At 40.4% G+C, this 22,625-nt stretch overlaps 1 protein-coding gene across 2 annotated transcripts in view; it reads left to right on the forward strand.

Moving 5' to 3' along the window:
• The window catches only part of LGR5 (leucine rich repeat containing G protein-coupled receptor 5), a 126,738-nt gene that overhangs the window by 53,454 nt on the left and 50,659 nt on the right, over positions 1-22,625 (forward strand). For both annotated transcript variants that reach the window (XM_065935465.1, XM_065935466.1), the window contains exons 2-3: positions 2,935-3,006; positions 18,217-18,288. In XM_065935465.1, coding sequence (XP_065791537.1) covers positions 2,935-3,006; positions 18,217-18,288 — 144 coding nt within the window. The remainder of the gene's footprint in view (positions 1-2,934; positions 3,007-18,216; positions 18,289-22,625) is intronic.

Raw genomic sequence — 22,625 nt, forward strand, 5'->3', positions numbered from 1 at the left:
TTCCTGTTGGGAGAGGGGGTACTTGCCTTCCCAAGAAGCAAATTCAGTCACTCTCCCTCCTGACGAAACAGCTGTCCTTGGGTATGAAACCATTAATGTAGGGACGTGAGTGCGTGCTCGCTCGTGTCTGTCTGTTTTACGACTCCATGGACCTCCGCCTGCCAGGCTCCTCTTGTCTGTGGAATTTTCCAGGCAAGCAAACTGGAGTGGGTTTCCATTTCCTCTTCCAGGGGATCTTCCTGACTGAAGGATCGAACCCGCGTCTGAGGCGTTGGCAGGGGTATTCGTTACCACTGAGACACCCGGGGAGCAGTGTAGGGGCACCCTGGTTTAAATACGAGGAAGCCTACTCAGGGAGGTTCATTTCCTCAAGACCGTGCAGCTAGCGTGCAGGGAAGGCAGGATGCAACCCGAGAACCTGTCCTCTACGCCTGCACTCTGCCCCTCCGCCGTGAAAACTGCCCCGGGAGGAACCCTGAGCATGAACACTGACACAAGCTTCACTTTCAGGCGCCTGAAATAGGGCAATACATAGTAAAATAACATGGAGTGCTGACAAATCTCCGTAACGGGTAAATGTCCTTGTTCTAGTTAGAGCTTCCTGCACATAGACAGGCTCGACGTTTGTCCCTAACCGACCTGCACATCACACCAGGAAATAGGAAAGGAGAGGAATGTCACTCCATCCACACCAGCTTCTGGAGACTGGTTGGAGCTAGTTACTAATAAACATGCTCGGAAAGCAAATCACCCAATCCTTTTAGGAAATAAGTGGGATGTCAGCTAAAAGTAAGTGAATATCCCTGAGAACTAGCAAGCCTTTGCAGACATTATAGAGTCATTGTAAGGAATTCAGAAACTGTATTGGTGAGGTTAATACATGCCTGTTCAGTGAACTCAGCAACCTTGCTACTTCAGAGAAATATCTGCACTGGGAAGTAAAATTGCTAATCAGTTATTTGCCTCTCTTATCTAATCAATGTCAGGAAAAATATTCAGATTCTGAATATAGGGGCAACATAAATTTTTATTCTATATTTTTAGCATTGTTCAGTTTTGCTTGAGAATATAGCATCTTACTTGGCTACTGCATCGTTATTGGCATATTAAAATTAATAATTCTGGGGGTTTTGCCATATTCTGAAACGTTTAGCAAAATATTTTACATTCCCCGTATATACTCATGATTTTTTAAAGGCAGAGAGTGAATGATCCTTTAATTCTTGGCATCCCTGATTAAAAGTTAATATTTGATAAAGGCATCAAGCTATCAATACTGAAACCTGCTGGTTAGGCGCAATGGGTGTGGTCTCTTCAGTAACAAAAATAATTCAGATGTTTTTAAAAGCTCTTGGCTGAAATTGGCATAGGTGGTCAAAAGATACAAATTTCCAGTTATGAGAGAAATAAGTCCTGGGGATAGAATGTACAGCATAGCGGCTGCAGCTGTAATACTTGTATAACAAATATTTGAAAGTTGCTAAGAGAATAGATCTGAAAAATTCTCACCACAAGAAAAAAAGTTTAAAAAAAAAGAAAGTTTTGTAACTGTGGTGATAAATGTCCACTAACTTACTGTGGTACTCATTTCACAATATATGCATATATCATGCATTTTAGTTGTATACTAAAATGAATACAATGTTATATGTCAATGAAACAATTTTTTAAATACTAAAAAGAAACTCTTTATTTTTATCTCAAGATAAACTTTATGTCTGTAGACCTGCTCTGAGCAGGTGTTAGTTCTGAATCAGGTTTGAATAAGTCATTTTTTAAAAATTCAACTTATATATTTTTTTAATTGGAGGATAATCACTCTACCGTACTGTGGTGGTTCTTGGCACTCATTAGTATGACTCCATAGATATACAGTGTACGCTCCATCCTGAACGCCCCACCTCTCTCCCCACCCTCTCCCCAGGCTGTGAGAGCACCGGCCTTGGGTGCCCTGCATCCTACATCAAACTCCCACTGGCTACTGATTTTATATATGGTACTGTATGTGTTTCAGTGAGACTCTCTCAAATCGTCCTACCCTCACCTTCTCCCACTGAGTCCAAAAGTCTGTTCTTTAGAGCAAGTCATTGTTTAAGTCCACCTTCAGCTGACTGTTTTGTGGTCTTAGCTGGTCTTGAGTAGACTCTGTCTAGCAGTTGATCTTTTGGCCTCTGAGATGCAGATGGCATATGCCAGCGATGCTGTGGGATTATGTGAAAGACAGTAAAGAAATAGCAAAGTAAAAATGGAATAAAATCTAATTACACGGAGTTTCACTTAAAACAAAAATTGATTGAGTTCCGCCCAAAGTGGCTTCTTGCTTCCTGTGCCAGGAACTACTGTGCAGACCCAGCAGGAAGTGTGCTGGAGAGCAGGATCGCATTACACCCTTGTTTTATGGTTCATTGCACTTATTTAATGCAATCTGAGAACCTGCAAAAGGAACACGTTCGAAGGAGGGCATAGGCTTTTTGTCTTGTTTTGTTTTGTTTTAAGCTTCTTTGAATCAAAACGTTTGTTTTTAAAAGGTGCTTACAGTCCCAGAGAAACAGGACTTTCAAAGTTGCATGGTGAAGACATTTTTCTTTGTCACAAAATTTAAAGTAGGACCCGACACTGAGTTACATCTAGGGTTGAGTTATGTCTGTGCTCCTCCGGTCATTTTAAATGTAAAGAATTACAACCATGCCCACGAATGGTCTAAATCGTGTCGAATTCCATATAAGCTCCTCCTAGGGCCTCTGATTTGAAGGTCCATGATGTTGAGGGGATGTGGGAGGAAGGAATCTATTTAAGATGCAAAAGAGCAATTCATTTGTCAAGCAGAAGAACGAGTTCCTTTGGCTGTCTTGCTTGAAAATGTGTGAGTTGAACAGCTGGATTTCCCTGTGGTGGCGAACGCCGCTCCTCACGCGCTGCCTCTTTTCCCCTCAGGGACCTCAGTATGAACAACGTCAGTCAGCTGCCCCCGAGTCCTCTCCACAGCCTTCGCTTCCTGGAGGAGCTGTAAGTATCACCAGAGTCGTGGTGCGTCCCGTCAACGCTGGACATGGTCTCATACTTGTCTCTCATGTTTACTCTGGGAACCAGATAAAACAAAGCAAGCAAGCTGTCAGCACCACCGATTTTGGCCCATGAGGAAACACTTACTTGGGAGGGGAAAAGAAAGAATTGCTTAGGATTCTGGAAATCAACTTACAAAGGAGTTTACCATAAGGCTACAGCTTTCTAAGGTGACACTGAGCCAGACAAATTAAAATTCTAAAACAAAGGCTGTTTAAAAGAGCTGGATGGCTCTTTGGAAATAGTTAAGCAGCAGGATATTAAAAGTTTGAATACTGGTTCATGTTTATTAAAATAGCAAGTGAAGCTATAATCAAAACCAAAACCTGCCTCTTGGTTGAGCTTATGACAGGGAGAATTGAGTCCTCATCTCATAGCACCAAAACTTCATGTTCTAATCACTTTTAATTACTATTTTTCTACTTTTAAATTTAGCTTCCCTGAAGGCTTGAACAGAAAAACATGAAATTCACAGAGGACTTAAAAGTGGTCTTTCCCAAACTCATTGTAAAAAAATAATAAAATTCTTTTTTTTTTTAAACAAAAAAAAAAAAGGAGAGAGCTAAAATTAGCTAATGATACACAGAGGAATCCTGATTAAGTCTGGTAATCACTTTCCAGAAGATGAAAAAGAACTCTATAAACCAAAATCTGCATTTAAAAATTCTTTTGATCCTCTTACCCTTTTGAGGAGCAGGAACTAGGAGGGATGTACCATTGTAGTCTTCATGAAGAAAGTTTGGCACCATCAGTTAAATAAATCCTCTGACTGTTGATTAAAGGAATTGTTTAGGCAGTGGCCTCTTTTGAAAATACTTCCTTTACAATTCCTAGTCAGGGTCCAATTTGAGGAGTAATTTAAATTGTTGATGCACCACACCATCCACCTTGGGAGGTTGAAGAACCATCCATCACAACTAGATTACAGTACATCGATCATATTTTTCCAAGAGGATAGTATTCTCGGATTTCTCCCCTTTAGAGCTGGATCTGTATGTATTTTTGATGGCATTACCTTTTTCACAAATGTTATTGTTTTACTACTGAAATCAACTGAATGTGCCCTGATTGTTATCGAGGGGTATGGTGGGGACGCTTAGATTATTAGATTATACAGCAAGTTTTTATTATTCAGAAAATGGATTTTCACTTTGGGTTGTCCAGGCTCTTCTTTTTCCACTTCTATTTTCTCTCTGGCCATTTCTGTTACTAAAAAATTAACCCTCATCAGGACTGGGACCATACCTGTCCTACTCTTTGTTTGCTGGTATGTAACGAATAATCAATACATTTTTGATGAATGAATGAACTAATGAGAAAGCAAAATGTGTAAAAGGAGCTGCTTGTTCACCACCTTAGAAAAAAGTATCAGATTTAGTTGACATTAGCCATTATTTTTAGAGTTTTAGTAAATTTCAAACATCAGCCTTTTTTTCTTATTTACATTCTTTTCATCTGCTCTCCATCACCATAATTTACATGCAATACTTAGTCTTGTTTATCCCCATATTTCTAAAATATGCACTCCCAGTGCTTTTCTCTTTAATTGCCTTATAATATGCAATGGCAAAAGGCTTCCATTCTCCCTCAGCACACACCTCAACTTTAGACCACAAGCCAAATCAGTAAATAATCCACTTCCCCGAGAACTTAGTAGAGTCCTTCCCTTGATGAGCCAGCTCACTCAGAACAAGTCCTCTTTCTTCATGCATGCTGCATCCTCGGTTGCTTCCGTTGTGTCCGACTCTTTGCAACCCTGTAGACTTAGCCCGCCAGGCTCCTCTGTCCGTGGGATTCTCCAGGCAAGATACTGGAGTGGCTTGCCGTGTCCTTCTCCAGGGGATCTTCCTGACTTGGGGATCCAATCCACGTCTCCCGCATTGCAGGCAGATTCTTTACTGCTGAGCCACCAGGGAAGCCCCCTTTCTTAATGTGGTAAATGTTATTTCTCATCTAAGACCAGTTCTTCAAAAGATAGTCGAGAAAAAAATGGGAGGGGTATGGTAAAAGGGAAAAGGAACTACAATTTGAAAAGGCTGTTTTTCTAAATTGTCTTTTTTTATGTCTCTGGAAACTCCATCAAGTATCTTGATTATGGAATCATAGAATTTCATAAGTAGAGGAGCTCCTTCAAAGACTATTCATCCCATTTTCTCCTGTTCTGAAATTCTCTTTGCTGAGCTGGCCAGCTTGCTGAATTTAAAAGCAAGATCAGTTTCCCATATATAATTCCATGCTCCAGTTAAATGATGTTTTGAAGATATCATTATTCATTTAGTAGCAAAAGCGGATAGTATTTACAGAACCTGGAAAAATGATTAACTCTGCTTGGTTTATTCCTTTCCTCCCAAGGCTAACTTGAGGGTACTGTGGGTTTACACACACACCCACACACATACACCCATGGAGCAGAGCATTTTGATTATGCTTTTGTTATATGCTAATTATTTCTATTAGACTTAGCTGTGGTTAAGTATATATTCTCTTGTGGAGTGTAATATCTTTTATATAATAACATAATGACAACAATAATAGCTTACTCTGTGACAGACACTGATCAAAATCTTTTACACATCATCCCGCTAAGCTCTTTTAACAACCCTGTAAAAGTAGATATCATTATTGTTCTCAGTTCAAGATTTTTTTTTAAAGTACAGAGAAAACAGGAACTTACCCAAGATAATGGAGTGTGTAAGTATCAGAACTAAGATTCAAACTCACGTTCAAAGCCATACTAGGAAAGCAGAAGGCTTTGGAATTGTGTGTGATTCATCTGTGCGTTTCTTTTCCCTGATAGTACTTAGTACAGTGGTTTAAACAGCTGAACACTTTAAACTATTGTTAAACTGAGTTTCATAATGATAGGTGTGTTCATCTGTTTGTGTCTGGGTATATGTGAGGGCATGAAAAAGAAAGAATGAGACAGAAAGCAAGTAAGATCTGCCTCTCCACAGGGAGAGATTGGATATTCAGGTTATTCATTCAATATCCTCAAATACTGGCTTTGAAAAAAGTATTTCAGGAGCAGAATTTCACCAATTTCAAATTATTCAACAGGAACAAAACCTTAGTTATTGTTTTTATATATGCATACATATATTTAAGCAGCATGTTTTATATAGTATTCTGCTTGAACTAATAAATTACCATCCACACAGCTAGATACCTAAATGTCATTTAGATACCTAAGTGTCATTTAGGCATCTGTCATTGTGGTTGTGTGTGTGTGTGTGTATCTTTTGTTCTGGCAAACTGTTAAAATGTTAAGCTGTTCTGAAAGTATTCTTTCATTCAATTTACTCAGTTCATCTCTATGCTTTATTCTTTATACATTCATTCAAAATTGCTACTATTCTAAGTTAATAATTGAGAATATTATATTAATAATATAATGAAAGTGTTAGTCATGCAGTTGTATGCAATTCTTTGTGATCCCATAGACTGTAGCCCACCAGGCTCCTCTGTCCATGGGATTTTCAGTCAAGAATACTGGAGTGGATTACTATTTCCTTCTCCAGGGGATCTTCCCAATCCAGGGATCAAACCCAGGTCTCCTGCATTGCAGGTAGATTCTCTACCATCTGAAGCCCCAATAATATAATAAATAAATTAAATAATAACATGAATAAAATTCCCACTACAAAACTCAAATTATTTTTAAAAATCACTATTGATAGTGAAGTTACCACCCTTGCCCTTAGCTCTAACTGCCTAATTATTATCTCCCTGATATAATCCATCTAACTATGTTATAAACTGTGTAGACAGTCATGGTTTATCTCTCATCTACCACTGGTGCCATATTTTAAAATCCTCTAAGAATCAATAAAACTCCAGAGGTATCACTAACATATTTTTAAAGTATTGTAACTCTGGAGAAAGTGACTATGTGGAGCAAATATTTAAGAGGAATTAACGTCATCACGACTCTCTTTCTCTTCCACCTGACATTCTGGAACACTTACTACCTGTGTCACAGGCTCATGTGTTGGTACATTTAAGTCTTGTTTATTATTCATTATTTATGTTTTATGAATCTGCAAGGTCACTAGACGTGCAAGGCCAAATGCTCTGCTATTGCAACATGATAGCACAAGGAAGAAAGAGAGCCTTTTTCTTAAAAAAAAAATAAAAATAAAAATCTGTGTGTGGCCATCCCAAGCTGTGTTGAGAGGAGAAGACAGCACCTAGAGGGAGAAGCAAGCCCCGGACACCCGTCCTGACTTTGCCCCTTACTACCTGACAACCCACCTGACCTCCTGGGCCTCAGGAAAGTACACAGTGAGAGCAGCCTTTGCCTGTATTTTGAGATTCTGAGGACCAAATGAAATGATGATGAAGGAACTGTGGTAAACTATAAATTACATATTGAGTTATGTTCCTGAAATGAAAACACTTTTAAGAAAATTCTCCCTCCCTTCTTTCCTATTTCATGAGCTTGATTTTGCAGTAATCCCAGGGATTCAGGATTTGTGACGGAAACGCTTTCTAACTATGAGGTTTAATGGGTGTAGAAATCAAAACAGATAGTTTTTTGCCAAATTTGAACATCCTGAGCAATAATTGCATTTCTCTCCAGTGTCTCTCTCCCAGTTCTGTTCCTTGCTCTTTAGACAAATAATAGATCCTGCATTTGGTCCACCAGAGTATGGTTCAGATTTTAGAAACTAACAGATTGTGCCTAATGCTGACATGTACTCCTTCCTTTAAACTTAAATCAGTAGCTTGATTAAAGCAGAAGGAAAAATGAATTGTTACCATTTTAAACAGTCTAAGTTAAAGGCCTTTGTTTCCAAGTGCTATTTAAAATCTTCCCAGATTTGAATACTATTGGAATCAAATACTCAATTTAGGAAAGAAACCTGAGGTACTCTAGGGATGTTTGTTTTTAAGTTACTATTGTTCCCTGGAACTGTTTGCTCATATTATGGTTGGCCTTGAAGAATCTCCATATAAATAGTAGATATCCATTATTTCAGATGAAATTAGTAATGAGAAATACCACCAAACTTCCTGAAAGTACAGTCTGTGCTTGTTATTTCTACTTGTTATCATCACGTTGCTGAAAATAGTGAAAACTGTCCTGCCTGCTTTTTGAGATATTTGTTTGAGTATCAAATGAATGGTTGATGAGAGAATTTGGGTAAACTCTAATTCACCTATTGAATTGTGTTAGTAAAGTGAAAACACCGCCTTGCCTATAAATAATCTTCCTGACTCTTAGCCTTATCATTGTGTTCCATCTCTCCTCTTCATAGAAATTGATTACAAATACTGCCTTTTTACCTTTATCTTTAACAATTATATTAAAAAATTTTAGGATTTTAAAATATAACTAATGAAAGAAAAAATAAGTGCTGCTTCTTTGAATCTCTTTTTTTGTCTAGCATTATTTTATTCTCTTCCAAACATCTGTTCATATAGATGAGAATAGACATTTAGATGTCTGTCCGTGTGTAAATAGATATGTGTGTGTATGTATATAGACCATTATTTTGGCAATTAGGACACTGTTCCCTTCCCATATTAGGGAGGTTTTCACCTATAATCTCTTCAAATTTTTTTTTTTGGACTCTTTCTCTTTCTGGTCTTCTGGAACCCCTATCATTTGAAGATTAGTGCATCTAATGTTGTCCCAGAGGCCTCTGAGACTGTTCTCAATTCTTTTCATTCTTTTGTTTTTATTCTACTTCTTGACAGTTATTTCCACTGTTCTATCTTCCAGCTCACTCATTTCATCTTCTGCCTCAGTTAATCTATTATTGATTCCTTCTAGTGTGTTTTTTACTTCAATTATTGTATTGTTCATCATTGTGTGTTCTTTAGTTCTAGGGCACTGTTCTTCAAGTGTCTACCTCTCTGCTTCCTTTTCTTTTTTTCCGCAGCCTTCTTTTCTCCTCCACCCACAATGCCTGTGAAATATAGACATTCCCTAGATTTCTGCACTTATTTTTGTTGCCTCCTTTCTCAGTTTTCTTCATTCAGTCAACATGTGTTTATTGAGCCAATGGGAACCTAAGACTGAATATGATTTGCTACATTTCATGTAGTCAGCAAGTCCTCACCCAGGGGAGCTTATAATCTAGAGGGGGAGGTAAATAATAAGCAAGAAAACAAGCACATGTGACACTTGCAGATTGTGACAGGAGAGATAAAGAACAGAACACAGTTAACTATGTAGAGAGTAAATAACAAGGGATGACAAAGAAGGAAAGTGTCTCAAAGAAAGTGACATCTGAACTGAGATCAGGAGGGTTCAGGTGAGTTGGTGGTCTGAGGACCTGGGATAAAATGTTTCTAGTAGGAGAATAGGGTGAACAGAGGCCCTGAGATAGGAAAGACTGGGACGTGTTTGTGGGTCTGAAAGATCAGTGTGGCCAGATTAGAATGAGACAGAGGGGAGGTGACAGGGGATGAGGTTGAAGAGGAAGACAGAGGCCAGACCATGCAGGACCAATCAGGCTGTGTATAGAATTCAAATAAGAGCAGTGGGAAGTCTGTGGAGGATTGTGTGCAGATAGGGTTTAAGATTAATAACAATGTCTCTGATTTCTGTATGCAAAATACATTGAGGAATTACAGAAGCAGAGAAACCTGTTAGAAGGCTGCAGACTCAATTGGAGATAGCTGCAGTTGTCTGAGAAAAAAACCCAAGATTTGGACTACCTCCATTATGTCGATGATACCCAAATCCATGTTTCTAGTTCAGATCTCTTTTGTCTTTGAGTGGTTCTCAAAGTGTGGTCCCTATACCAGCAGCACTGGCACCATACGTGAGCTTGTGAGCAATGCAAACCCCAACCTGTGTGGCCCGCCCCAACCTAGTGAACCAGGAACTCTGAACTCAGGACCGTGCCTTTAACAAGCTCCCTGGGTGATTCTGAAGCATGAGGAAATTTAAGGACTGCTACTCTAGGCCAGCGGTGACATCAGAATTGCCCACAGTGCTGGTGAGAGTGCACGTTGCTGGGCCCCACCACAGTTTCTTCAGAAGGCTGAAGATAGAAGGGGAAGATGTCAAGAATTTGCATTTATAACAAATTCCCAGGCAATACCGATACTGTGAATCTAGGGACCACGCTTTGAGAATCCTACACTTCCCAAGTGAGACCTCCACCTGCCCCACCAAGACCTTAAAACTCAGCAAGTGTAGAACCAGATTCATTCATGCACACACACACACCACCCCCCACCACCAACTGTTTATCTGCCTTTCCTTCTCGCCATCAGCATCTTATTGTCCAAAGTTGTGATCAGTGTGTCTATCACTGCTTTACACCTGTCATTCTTTCTCACCTCCTGTATCAGTCAGTTTCCAATTCCTGAAGCTCATAATTCCATGTTGTCTTTCTCATTTGTTCACTCTGTTTCATTGCCACCTACTTTAGGTTCTTACTGTCTCCCCTGGATTACTGTTCAAATTTGTTAACTAATCACCCCTCCTGGCTCTCCCAATACTTAACAAATGAATCATGCCTCTTAGGATGGAGACCATGACAGTCTCTAGGTGACCTTATCAATCTAAAACTGTAAGGACTATTTCAGAGTTTCTCTGCTTGCACAGACATTAGAAACACCCAGAGCATTTTTAAAACTACTAATTACCAGGGCATATTCCCAGAGATCAATGGGTCTCAGTGGAGACACTGACATCATTTTTTTAAAGCTGTCTTGGGACCTAAGACCCACTGGGATATGCTGAAGCTTTACAACTTCAGGAAGAGCCAGGCACTCATGACTGACTGGATGCAGGGACTGAAAGGAGGTCTGAAGGTGAGAAATGACTCTGAGTAAGGTTCTAACATTAGGTGCTAGGAGACGGGTGAGGCGCTGTCAATGGAACAGGGAAATCAAGGGGAACGACTGATAGTTTGGAGGTGAGAGGTTGCCTGGGTCTGGGTATAGAAGTGCAAGGTACTAGCAGAGCATCCACATGGAAATGTCACTCACGAAGTTGGAGTTGAGTCTGGAGCATCTGAGTCTGTTCCAAAGATGACTGGAGAGTTGTTTATAAAGAAGTGATCATGGAAGGTGCTGGGGCAGATGAGGACCTTAAGAGAGAGGGTAGAGGCTTTGTTTCCCAGTGTGGGTCTCCACCCATATTAAAATAACCCGGGCTGCTTCTTAAAATGCAGATTTCTGAGTCATTTTCCTCCAGAAACTCTGATTCACTAAACCTGAGTTAGGTCCTGGTGATCTGAATATTTGATGACTTCTAAGGCAATGGCCAGAGAAGGCAATGGCACCCCACTCCAGGACTCTTGCCTGGAAAATCCCATGGACGGAGAAGCCTGGTAGGCTGCAGTCCATGGGGTTGCTAGGAGTCAGACCGACTGAGCGACTTTGCTTTCACGTTTCACTTTCATGCATTGGAGAAGGAAATGGCAACCCACTCCAGTGTTCTTGCCTGGAGAATCCCAGGGACTGGGGAGCCTGATGGGCTGCCATCTATGGGGTCACACAGAGTCGGACAGGACTGACGTGACTTAGCAGCAGCAGCAAGGCAATGGCAAAGTTTGAGTGCCACTTCTGTTGTTGTTCAGTCACTAAGTGGTGTCCAAGTCTCTGCAATCCCATGTAATGCAGCAGGAAAAAAGACAAGGTGCAAGGACAGAAACTTGAAGAACTTCTATGTTCAGAGGATGAGCATTAAAAGAGCGGCCAACACAGAGAAAGACAAATATAATATCGTATCATTTATATGTGTAATCTTTAAAAAGTGATACAAGTGGACTTACATGCAAAACAGAAATAGACTCGCAGACATAGAAGGCAAACTTATGGTCACCAAAAGGGAAGAAGGGGAGAAAGGGAAAAAATTAGGAGTCTTGGATTATAACAGATACATACTACCATAGATAAAAATAGATAAACAACAAGGTCTCACTCTATAGCACAGGGAACTATATTCCATATTTTGTAATAATCTATAAGGGAAAAAAATCTGAAAAGACTACATATATACACATATGCATGCATGCTAAGTTACTTCAGTCATGTCTGACTGTTTGTGACCCTATGGACCATAGCCCGCCAGATTCCTCTGTCCATAGGATTCTCCAGGCAAGAATACTAGAGTGGGTTGCCATGTCCTTCTCCAGGGTATCTTCTAGACCCAGGGACCAAACACAGGTCTCTTATACTTCCCACATTGGCAGGCAGGTTCTTTACCCCTAGTGCCATCTGGGAAGCCTAAATATATATATATATATATATATGAAGGAAATGGCAACCCACTCATTCTTGCCTGGAGAATCCCATGGACAGACAGAGGAGCCTGGTGGGCTATAATCCATGGGTTTGCAAGAATCAGACACGACTTAGCGACTAAACCACCACAAATATATATATATATACACACACAAACACATGTGTAACTGAATCACTTTGCGGGACACCTGAAATTAACACAACTCTGTAAAAGAACTTGAAGCAACCAGTCCTAGTCGTGAGAGCAGAAAGACTGCAGATTGGGATCCAGAAGGCAATGGGAGAACTTTGAATGAGAAACGGTGAGTTTTCTATGGCCAGTGCCTCAAGTGATGCACCCGTTCATGTCCTTGTTCTTTGTTTTAGACTGGTTGCTCCTGGTCAACCCAAGCTCCAGACCAACCTACTTTAAACCAAAGTCATGTTTAAAACCTCAAAGGTCAGAGCCAAAATGCAATGGTTGAACCAAGTTGTGTGAACTTTTCTATGTAAGAATGAGCAAATAACCTCTCATAGCCTCAGTTGCCTTGTAAAAGAGGAATAATCTTATCACCTCTTTAATGTGATTTTTAATAATTAGCACAATGTAAACACACTTTATATTGTGCCTAGAACTCATAAATAGTTTTACAAAAGGTCTGTACTATTTGTGTGCCCTAAAAGACTGTATGTGGCATATGAAAGTGCTCAAATACACTGCTGACTCCAAATCTGATGCATGATGAAGAAGGAATATTCAGCTATTTCTGATCTGGTTATGTAATGGCTATCCAGCCATCTTGTAATAGTTATGCCAGACCTGAAGCACCTCTAGCACTATAGCCAACTGTCTTTAGAAACAAGGTTTAAATGATTGATCCATCAGTAAATTATTGATTCCACTCCCTGCTTTGGACAGGCGATAAGATTCTTGAGTCAAGTCGGGTAGACTGCATAAATGAATCTTTATAGACAGTGTTGTACAAAATATAACCTACAGGAAAGTTGGCTGAGGTAATTAAGGAATACTTCACAAAGAGTTGAAAATTGAACTTCATTGGACAGAGGAGCCTAGCAGGCTACAGTTCATGGGGTCACAAAGAGTCGGAGCACACACACATACATACTCAGGTTGGGGGCATGCCAGATGGCGCTGATGGTAAAGTATCTGCCTGCCAATGCAGGAGACACAAAAGATGCAATTTCAATCCCTGGATTGGGAAGATTCCCCTGGAGAAGGAAATGGCAATCCACTCCAGTATTTTTGCCTGGGGAATTCCATGGACAGAGGAACCTGGTGGGCCACAGTCCATGGGGTCACAAAGAGTTGGACACAAAGAGCACACACCATGCTCTGACTACAGAAACTATAGGGCCACATGACTGCAAATGGATATCCCTGTGGACCTGAAGAGTTCATGTATCAGGCCAGTGGCCTCAGCCCTTAAACCTTGAAATCTGATTTTTTTATCTCCTGTAAGAATGGAAACTGGAGCTTCCGTGGTGGTGCAGTGGTAAAGAATCCACCTGCCATTCACAAGACAGAGGAGACACATGATCGACCCCTGGGTCTGGAAGATTCCCTGGAGGAAAAAATGGAAACCCACTCCAGCATTCTTACCTGGAAAATTCCAAGCACAGAGGAGCCTGGTGGGCTACCATCCACAGGGTCACAAAGAGTCAGACACAACTGAGCACACACACAATAATGAAAACAAAATGGACAGTTCATAAATACATAGTTAATGAAGAGATGATTTGTGCCTGGATTTGACCAATTAGATAGGCTTAATTTATTGGGGGAGAGAAGGTTTTTTAAGTGGCAATTTCTTGAGGCATATTAAGATACTTTTTTCTCCAATGGGAAGAAAAACAGTTGGTAGATTGTCATAATCCTTGTATTCAAGTTTGCTGAGTAGGCTTCAGCAAATGTTACCACAGATGAATGCCAGAAGGTTAAATTCTAAGTGTCTGGGCCTTTCCAACTAGCACGGGCATCTTAGGAAGGAGGACGTGCCGAGGTGGACTTAGAGTGACGGTGCATTTCTGCCAGCAGAGGCAAGATCATGGGATTACATGGGGCTGGGTTTCACCCAACTTTTGTCTAACTCTTCAGTGACCCAGACTCTTGGCTTCTGCATACAGGAACCCAAAGTCATTAACTTTGTTTTAGGATACTTTTTTTTTCAAGTGGGAATATTTTGACACCTCAGAAATTTTATGTGTAAGTGATAGCTGAACTATAATTATTCAGGTGAATTATAACTCAGAAGAGTGAAAAGAAATTCAGAAAGAAGAACAGAGCCACTAAAAGTCATATTGGAAATCACAAAGAAGGAAAATAGTATCAGAAAACTGGAAATAGGCAGCTCTTAAGAATGGGGAAGTGGGGAGCAGGGGGCGGGAGGGGAACTATTACCATTAAGCCTGATGTTGCTGCTGCTGCTAAGTCACTTCAGTCACGTCCGACTCTGTGCGACCCCACAGACGGCAGCCCACCAGGCTCCCCCGTCCCTGGGATTCTCCAGGCAAGAACACTGGAGTGGGTTGCCATTTCCTTCTCCAATGCATGAATTAGCCCTCACCAAATTTCTGAAACAAATTAATTTAGCATGTATGGAATGTATGCCTTCTAGATCTCATGTACTTTGTAAAAGATGGAAAATGAAGCAGTAATTCCTAAAAGCCAAAATGAAATTGCTAAGTAGTCTGAAATGTCTTCTTTTAAATCATAAGGACTGTCATAGTCACTTACCTCTGAAAATACTACCCAGCCAAGGGGCCCTGTGTTGGCCCGTGTTCCTGCACAGTCATTCTCCTGAGTCCCCATCAGAGAGTGGGCTCAGGCACCCCTCCCCTCGCGGTGCCCCCTCCAGTTTGTACACACACCTCTTCTCTCCAGACCAGCGTCCAGAGGGAAGAAATCACAGCCCACGTCGGACTGCATTGCTCTCATCCCACCATTTTACAAAATGAAGCTACCAAAAGCAAACAAACTTAGATTCCTTCAGAGACTAAATTACTATATAGGATCAAAGAAACATACATTCTCAAAACTAGTTTAGTTGGTTGTTACAGCACCCAAACATCTGCTTCAAAACATCTGCTTTAAATAAATATTTGAAGAAGAATGTGTCTACTGTAATGTATTGATTTTTTCCCCTTTTTATGGCAGTTAAGTCAGTGAAACTAACAGTGGGATGATAATGTGAATCTTCTTTATAGAGAAGTATCTTTAAGGACAAAAACATTTTTGTATCATATAAAACAATATAAAGGTTTTTTCCTATTAAAGTGAAGTCACTCAGTCGGGTCCAACTCGTTGCGATCCCATGGAATGAGGTTCCTCTGTCCATGGAATTTTCCAGGCAAGAGTACTGGAGTGGGTTGCCATTTCCTTCTCCAGGGGATCTGCCCGACCCAGGGATTAAACCTGGGTCTCCAGCATTGCCATCTGAGCCTCCAGGGAAACTCTTTTTCCTATTAAGTTGTATCCTATTATAGAAACAGAGGTGAAATAGACATTTCTATGAAATAATTTTGGAAACAGAGGGAAAAATTAAACCTTCCAACCAAACGGTATGTGGGTCTCTATGACTGGAACATTGTTGCCCAGAAACATGTCAGTTCAAATCTTCACAGGAAAGATTTGGTGCAATTCTCACTATTTGTGTATTCATTTATATAAAAAAGATCTCCTATAGTTTATATGTATTTCATTTTTAAATTGCTAAAACCATCCCACATGGTAAAGAAATGAGAGGAAGAATGCAATGATTTCTTAAGTTGTGGTTTTTGACAATGAGATATGTCTCCTAGCAGCAGAGAAAATAGCTAATAGCCTATCATAAATTCCTTTAAGAGAGACTCCCATGATAACAGAGGTCAGTGGTTCCACAGATTAGTTCAGAATACAGTCTGAGGTTCTGAAAGTCCTTGCCCAGAAAAGAAAAACAATTTATGTGAAGTGAACTATATTTCAGGAATCGTAACAGAAAGGTATTTACCCTAACAATAATTTAAACTAATGAAATAAATAAACAGAACAATTTTACCTTCTCCTTTTCATTTCCAAAGTCAAATGACTCAGAAGCCATCAAGCTAAGAACCTGATCACAGAGCAGCAGTGAGAGTTGATAAGGCCCCAGTTTCAGGCTCTGTTCTAGAACTCAAAAAACGTACTATTCAAGTCATGACCATGGACAGGATAGTTAAGGACATTTTGACTGAAATAACAGTTCCTGGCTAGTTGTAGTCTGATCAGTTAAGCCACCTGTGAGCGTCAACCAATCTGAGTCAGTTAATTCAATAAGCAACTCTCTATAGCATGTGCACGCATGCTAAATAGCTTCAGTATGTCCAGCTCTTTACAACGCTATGGACTGTAGCTCGCCAGGCTCCTCAGTCCACGGGATTCTCCAGGCAAAAATACTGGAGTGGGTTGCCTTGTGGGATTCCCCCCCTCCTAGGATCTTCCTGACCCAGGAATCAAACCCAAGTCTCAAGTCTCTCGCACTGACTGGCAGATTCTTTACCACAAGCGCCACCTGGGAAGCTCAGGCTTACACAAATCATGTCCTTCAGTATTACGTATAGAACTTTGGATAACTAATCAAATGCACGCGCTTGTATAGAATATAAACATGAAATGTCGGCTACCTACATTTCACCTTGATACTAACGGCTCGTCAGGTGAGATTTCCCCTAATTTTCTGCACCATACCCCCCACCCACTGCCTCCACGCCACCCCCACATGGCCGCTCCACACCAGCCACTCCTGTGTGAGCTGCTCTAGTCGCCTCCTGTGTTTCTACCTTTGTCCCCAAGGGCTACTCCCCCTTTGAGAGGGTCCCATCAGAAGGACCCTTCTAAAACACAGAGCTGATCTCGTCTGTCCCCTGCTCGGAGTCCTGCTGTGGCCGCCAGAGCCCCGTGGCGGGCCCCGGACTGGCCTCCAGCCTCGCCTGCTGTCCCCTTCCCTTGGTCGGCCCACTCCGGTCACGCCGGTCTTCCGGCAGGTCCCGGGGCACGCCGGGCGCACTGCCTCCTCGGGGGCTCTGCACGCCTGTTCCCTCCACATGGTCCCTGCGGGGCTCAGCCCCCAGCGGAAAGGCCCCCGAAGCAGGGGCATCCCCGCCGCTGACCGTCTGGCCTGCAGTGATGGCCCACCGCCCCGACGGCCACTGCCCACGGCCCGTCTACTCCCTTGCCTAGCTTTTGTGTTAAAAAACGTTTTCAGGTGAGTTTTTTTTTTATTTTGGGGTATAGTTGATGTACAGTGTTGTGTACGTTTCAGGTTACAGCACAGTGATTCAGTTACGCATATATATATATCTGTTCTTCAGATTCTTTTCCCATGTAGGTAATTATAAAATACTGACGGAGTTCCCTGTGGCGTACAGTAGATTCTCGTTGATTATTTATTTTATACGTAGGAGTACTAATTTATCCCTCCCCTCACCTTTACCTTTTGGTAACCATGTTTGTATTCTGTATCTGGGAGCCTGTTTCTGTTTTGAATAGTATGGAGGTTCCTTAAAAATTTAAAAATAGAACTACCATATGATCCTGCAATTCCACTTCTGGGCATATATCCCAAGAAAACCATAATTCAAAAACATACATGCATCCCTATGTTCACAGCAGCAGTATTTACAGTAGCCAAGACATAGAAGCAACCTGAATGTTCACTGACAGATGAATGGATAGAGAGGTTTATATACCTAGTGTAAGCTATTAGGTGATTTATTGTAAAATGGGTCATTTATTATATTTCTCCTTTTGCCTGCTTTTGGATGAGAGATTTACAGAAATTTTTTGCAAAACATGACAAAACAAGGTTCTTTGGAGTTGCTCTTGGCTTTTATGGTCTGAACATAATCATATTGCATTTTTACAGCTAAATGAATTCCATAAGAAGAGAGCCACACTTACTCTCTGTCCTCTCTCCTTGAAACCCACAGACGTCTTGCTGGAAACGCACTGACGTATATTCCCAAGGGAGCATTTGCTGGCCTTCACAGTCTTAAAGTTCTGTAAGTAAACCGAGTATTGTTTGTTATAGTTCTGACTTTAGTGTCAAGTGGATGCTAATTAATTTGTAAATACTGAGTTCCTCTAATAAATCATTTAGAGCCATGGGATAATTTATCTAAATTCTAGTCTGTCTTCATTGGTATCATAGCACCATGTTGTATCTGGCTTGGTTCATGTGTGGAAAAAAACCTCATCTGTCCTTTTCTTACCTTGGTATCAAAAATATGTTTGCCTCTAAATACCCAGCTTATCAACTCCAACTTGTGAAAGAGTATTCCCTTTTCTTTTTTGTGCTATGAAGTTGGGGAGAGTTTCTTGAGTCATTCTGATTCAAGTAAATAAATTGCTGTTGTGATGACATAATGAGATTACAGCCTCAAACCATTTGCAGAATTTGTTTCCTTATAATCGCTGAATAAAGATCAGTCAAAAAATCAAGTTTATGTTTCACTTGTGAATAGATGTAGAAAAATCTAGTGCATAGTAGTAATGTATAGTAAATGCATAGTAAAAATGAGTAGCTTTTTAATTGAAAACCGTTAATTCATTGAGACTTGTAAGAAATGGGCTTTCTTGCTCTCTAATGTCCAACTTCCTAATTTTCTATCAGAAAACTCTTTATTATTGGTACCTTCTTCTTCTAGTACCCATTGTTTAATTTTTCAGTTTTTTCTGTGTGGGAAAAAAGGGAACAGTTTAGAGGAAATAGATAACACAAGTTGAAAGCTCTACCAAGAAAGTTTTATTTCAGAGAAAATAACCCGATTTTATTTCCTTTCTTTTAGATAAATGTTATGAATACTAAAAAAACATTTGATATATTTCTGCTTAATGGAAACTGCATTTCACTGAATTGAGGGATACACAGGCTATTTTAAAAAAAAACAATTTTGTTTACATTTAATATTTTGTTAAAAGTTAAATTTAAAAGCAGAACTATTGTTTAGTCTTGATCTACTTAGCTGATTGGGTTTGGTCTCCCTACCCTTGAACTATTTTTACTACTAGGTAGGAAGATTTTTAAGTTGTCATACAGCCAAATCCTAATGTTAATTCATCATATGGTAAAATTTAGGGCTGTAGCACTGATTCTAATGTGCCTATATTTCCATGAATCCACCAAAATATTTGGAACCATTCAAAAATGCATTAGATACATCAAGTTTAGATAAAACAGCTAAGCTGTTTTTCCTATATTGAGCTGCTGCTGCTGCTAGGTACCACTAAGTATTTTGATGACTTGTTAAATTATATTAGAATCAATTATTTTAATCACTTAACAGAATATATCTTGTATACACTAAACTAGAGTGTGTGTGTCTGTACCTGCTCACACTCAAAGTGTCACGTATCACTCAAAGTGTCACTGAACAGATTATTGCTGGACATACAAAGATCAATAAGTATGGCCATGCCCTCAAAGAGCTTACAGTCTAGTGGTGGGTTGTGGGGTCAAGACAGTGTGACCAAGACAGACAAACAGATCACCCTGAGTCTATGGAACTGCAAGGAAAGGACTCTTACCTAGTTTGATGGTTCAGATTCGACTTCCTCGAAGAGGTGTTTCTCCAAAGAGATGACCTGGGACCCAGACCCTGAAGCACAGCTAGGGACTAACAAACCGCATCAGGCGGCCGATTGAGGGGGTGATAGGCAGAGAGACACAGAGGCAGGGGGAACCGAGGGGAGCAAACAGCCCTGAGCGAGTCGTGCTTGAGCGTTCGGGACAGCGTGGTGGGAAATGGAGAAGAGAGAGGGTCCTGGTCACAGGGATCCCGTGCGTCACGTCAGAAAAGCGTGGATAGCTTTATGTTGAGCAAGATGAGAAGTCAAAAGAGAGATGTAAACACAGGACTGACAGTTCCGACTTTGCACTACCGCTGGATCACTGTTGATGTGAGGGTGATTCAGAAGGAGCAAGACCCGAACCAGGAATTGTATTCACTCTTCCCCTTATTTTACTAACTTAAAGACAGCAAGCAAATTCAGTTGTTAAATATTTGGAAAGGATTGGATTGGCAAAAAATTTCATTTGGATTTTCCCATACGATGTAATGAAGAAACCCAAACAAACATTTTGGCCAACCCAATATTTAGTGTTAGAGCAATGGTCCTCAACCATGGTCATTATACCTGCCACAGAATGTTTTGGAAATTTGGGGAGGCATTTTTAGTCTTCTAGATGACTCGCTTGTAGTCAATTGTCCTGCGATGTGCCGCTCAGCCCAACATAAAGAATCCCTCTGCATTCCTTTTGACTTCTGACCGTCCCTCCACACCAGACGTCAATCAGTAACACTTCCATGGGCTTCCTGGTGGCTCAGTGGTAAAGAATCTTCCTGCCAGTGGAGGAGACACGGGTTCAGTCCCTGGTCTGGGAAGATCTCACGTGCGCGGAACAGCTAAGCCTGTGTGCCAGAGTTACTGAGTCTGTGCCTACAGCCTGGGAGCTACAACTGCTGAACCCACAGGCTGTGACTGGAGCGGAGCCCCCACTCTACAGCCAGAGAAAGGGCCTCAAGGCAGGAAGAAGTTAAATAAATAATAGCGACAGGAAAACTGCCAGATGTAACAATACTGAAGGGTTTTACCAAAAGTTCTGCACAAGTGTAATAATCTGTACTTGAAAGATTAAATGAAATAAATATAGTCTCTCAGAAGTCACTGGATAATTAACACAGTCTGTACATCCTGTGATTTCTACCCACATATGTGTTTGAAAATTATATTAGTCCAATAGAATTACCTCAGAACTCACAAAACAAACTAAAGATATATAACTGTGAAGTTGTAAAACATCTTCTTAAAAATATTAAATTTGCAGAGAAATGTGAAACACAGGGTTCCCATTGAATTTCATTAACAAAGTTTGCTTTATAAATATTTCACACTATGGCCTTTTAAAATGTTGGAGGCACAAGCATACAAAATGTATGCTTGATGACTATAATGATTTGTTTTAGGGTGGCCTGTTGCATTTTTAATCTTACTCTTCCACTATCCAGGAGGGTGTACCACCCAGCTTCTATGAAGGCAGTATCATGACTGTTTCTTTTTTCCAATTTAGCCTCAATTCTCTGTTGTCTGTGGTGGGATTTGCCCTCTAGGTCCTCTTGAAGAACTAACGAACAGATGGTCACCTCAGCATGTGATGGAACTTTGAGAGAGGGTGGATGTTCTCTGTGGTATTTCAGTCGTATCTCGTAAAAGAGACAGGATTATTTTGATATCACTCTTGTCGATAAGAAGCATTCATTTGTGAGAGTCTCCATGCTCATTTGTGAGAATGTAATATGTCTTGGCATGTTATCTTTATTTTAACAAAAGTTATTTTCTTCTTTACCATAAAATATAAAGTTGGCATATTCTGTTATGTCTTAACTGTAGATTTTAGTCTAGTATCCATTTAGACCTCTACTCTTATTTCCCTGTTCTTGTACGGAATAACTTCTGATCATGTATTTTTCTCATGTCCAACCATCTTCATTAAAAACAGAGGAAAGCATCTGACTCTTTTGTAGAAAGACCTCCTAGGATAGTCACGTCTGAGCATCACATATATAATGATACATATATCCCCTTATTATAAATTATTTTTATTTCTCCTTTATAGTACAGTTAAAGCAGTACATTATGTTGATTTTTTTCCTTTAAAATGATGTGTGCAGATAGCTCTATTTTTATGAACTTTATCTGAACATAAAAGATGCAACATTACAAAATATTTGGTTTTAAAGGGAAAATTGGGTCCAATAAGGTTGAGAACCACAGGGCTAGAGGTAAAATGTTGAACAAAGCAGACTTGGTCCTACCATTGTGGAAACTGACTCAAATGTTTTATAAAGTCCAGAAATCACTGGAGGAAAGAAATAATTGATGATACTGTAGCATGGTGAGAAAGGTAGTATACAAGTAATATTCACCTGGGGCCCTGACCAATATAAGGAAGGTAAAAAGAAGGGCAGCTGGTAAAAGGAGAAAGATAGTAGTAATCCAGTCCTAGAAGATGGGAAGTGAAGACCCCAACAGCTCTCCTTAGTGAGAGCTGTTTTATATCAGAAACCTTATTGTGAGCTCTGGAAGATCATTAGAATTTAAGATGACTATCCCTGTAAATATACGCCTTCATAAAAATTAATTATTGGTTTGGTATTGCAAAATACCCAGTCCCATGGAATTCTGAACCAGGCTCCCCTCAACAAAGGTTCATTCTCTTGGGTAAGCCATTCAGTCAAGCAATGGCTCGTCCTCCTTTGCCACCAGCACCAGAACCAAAGCCACATGGAGAGAATGAATAAAACTAACCATAGGAGTCTCACGGTTAGCCAAAGTTCTC

This window comes from Muntiacus reevesi, chromosome 4, assembly GCF_963930625.1.
Source record: "Muntiacus reevesi chromosome 4, mMunRee1.1, whole genome shotgun sequence".
Taxonomy (NCBI): Eukaryota; Metazoa; Chordata; class Mammalia; order Artiodactyla; family Cervidae; genus Muntiacus; species Muntiacus reevesi.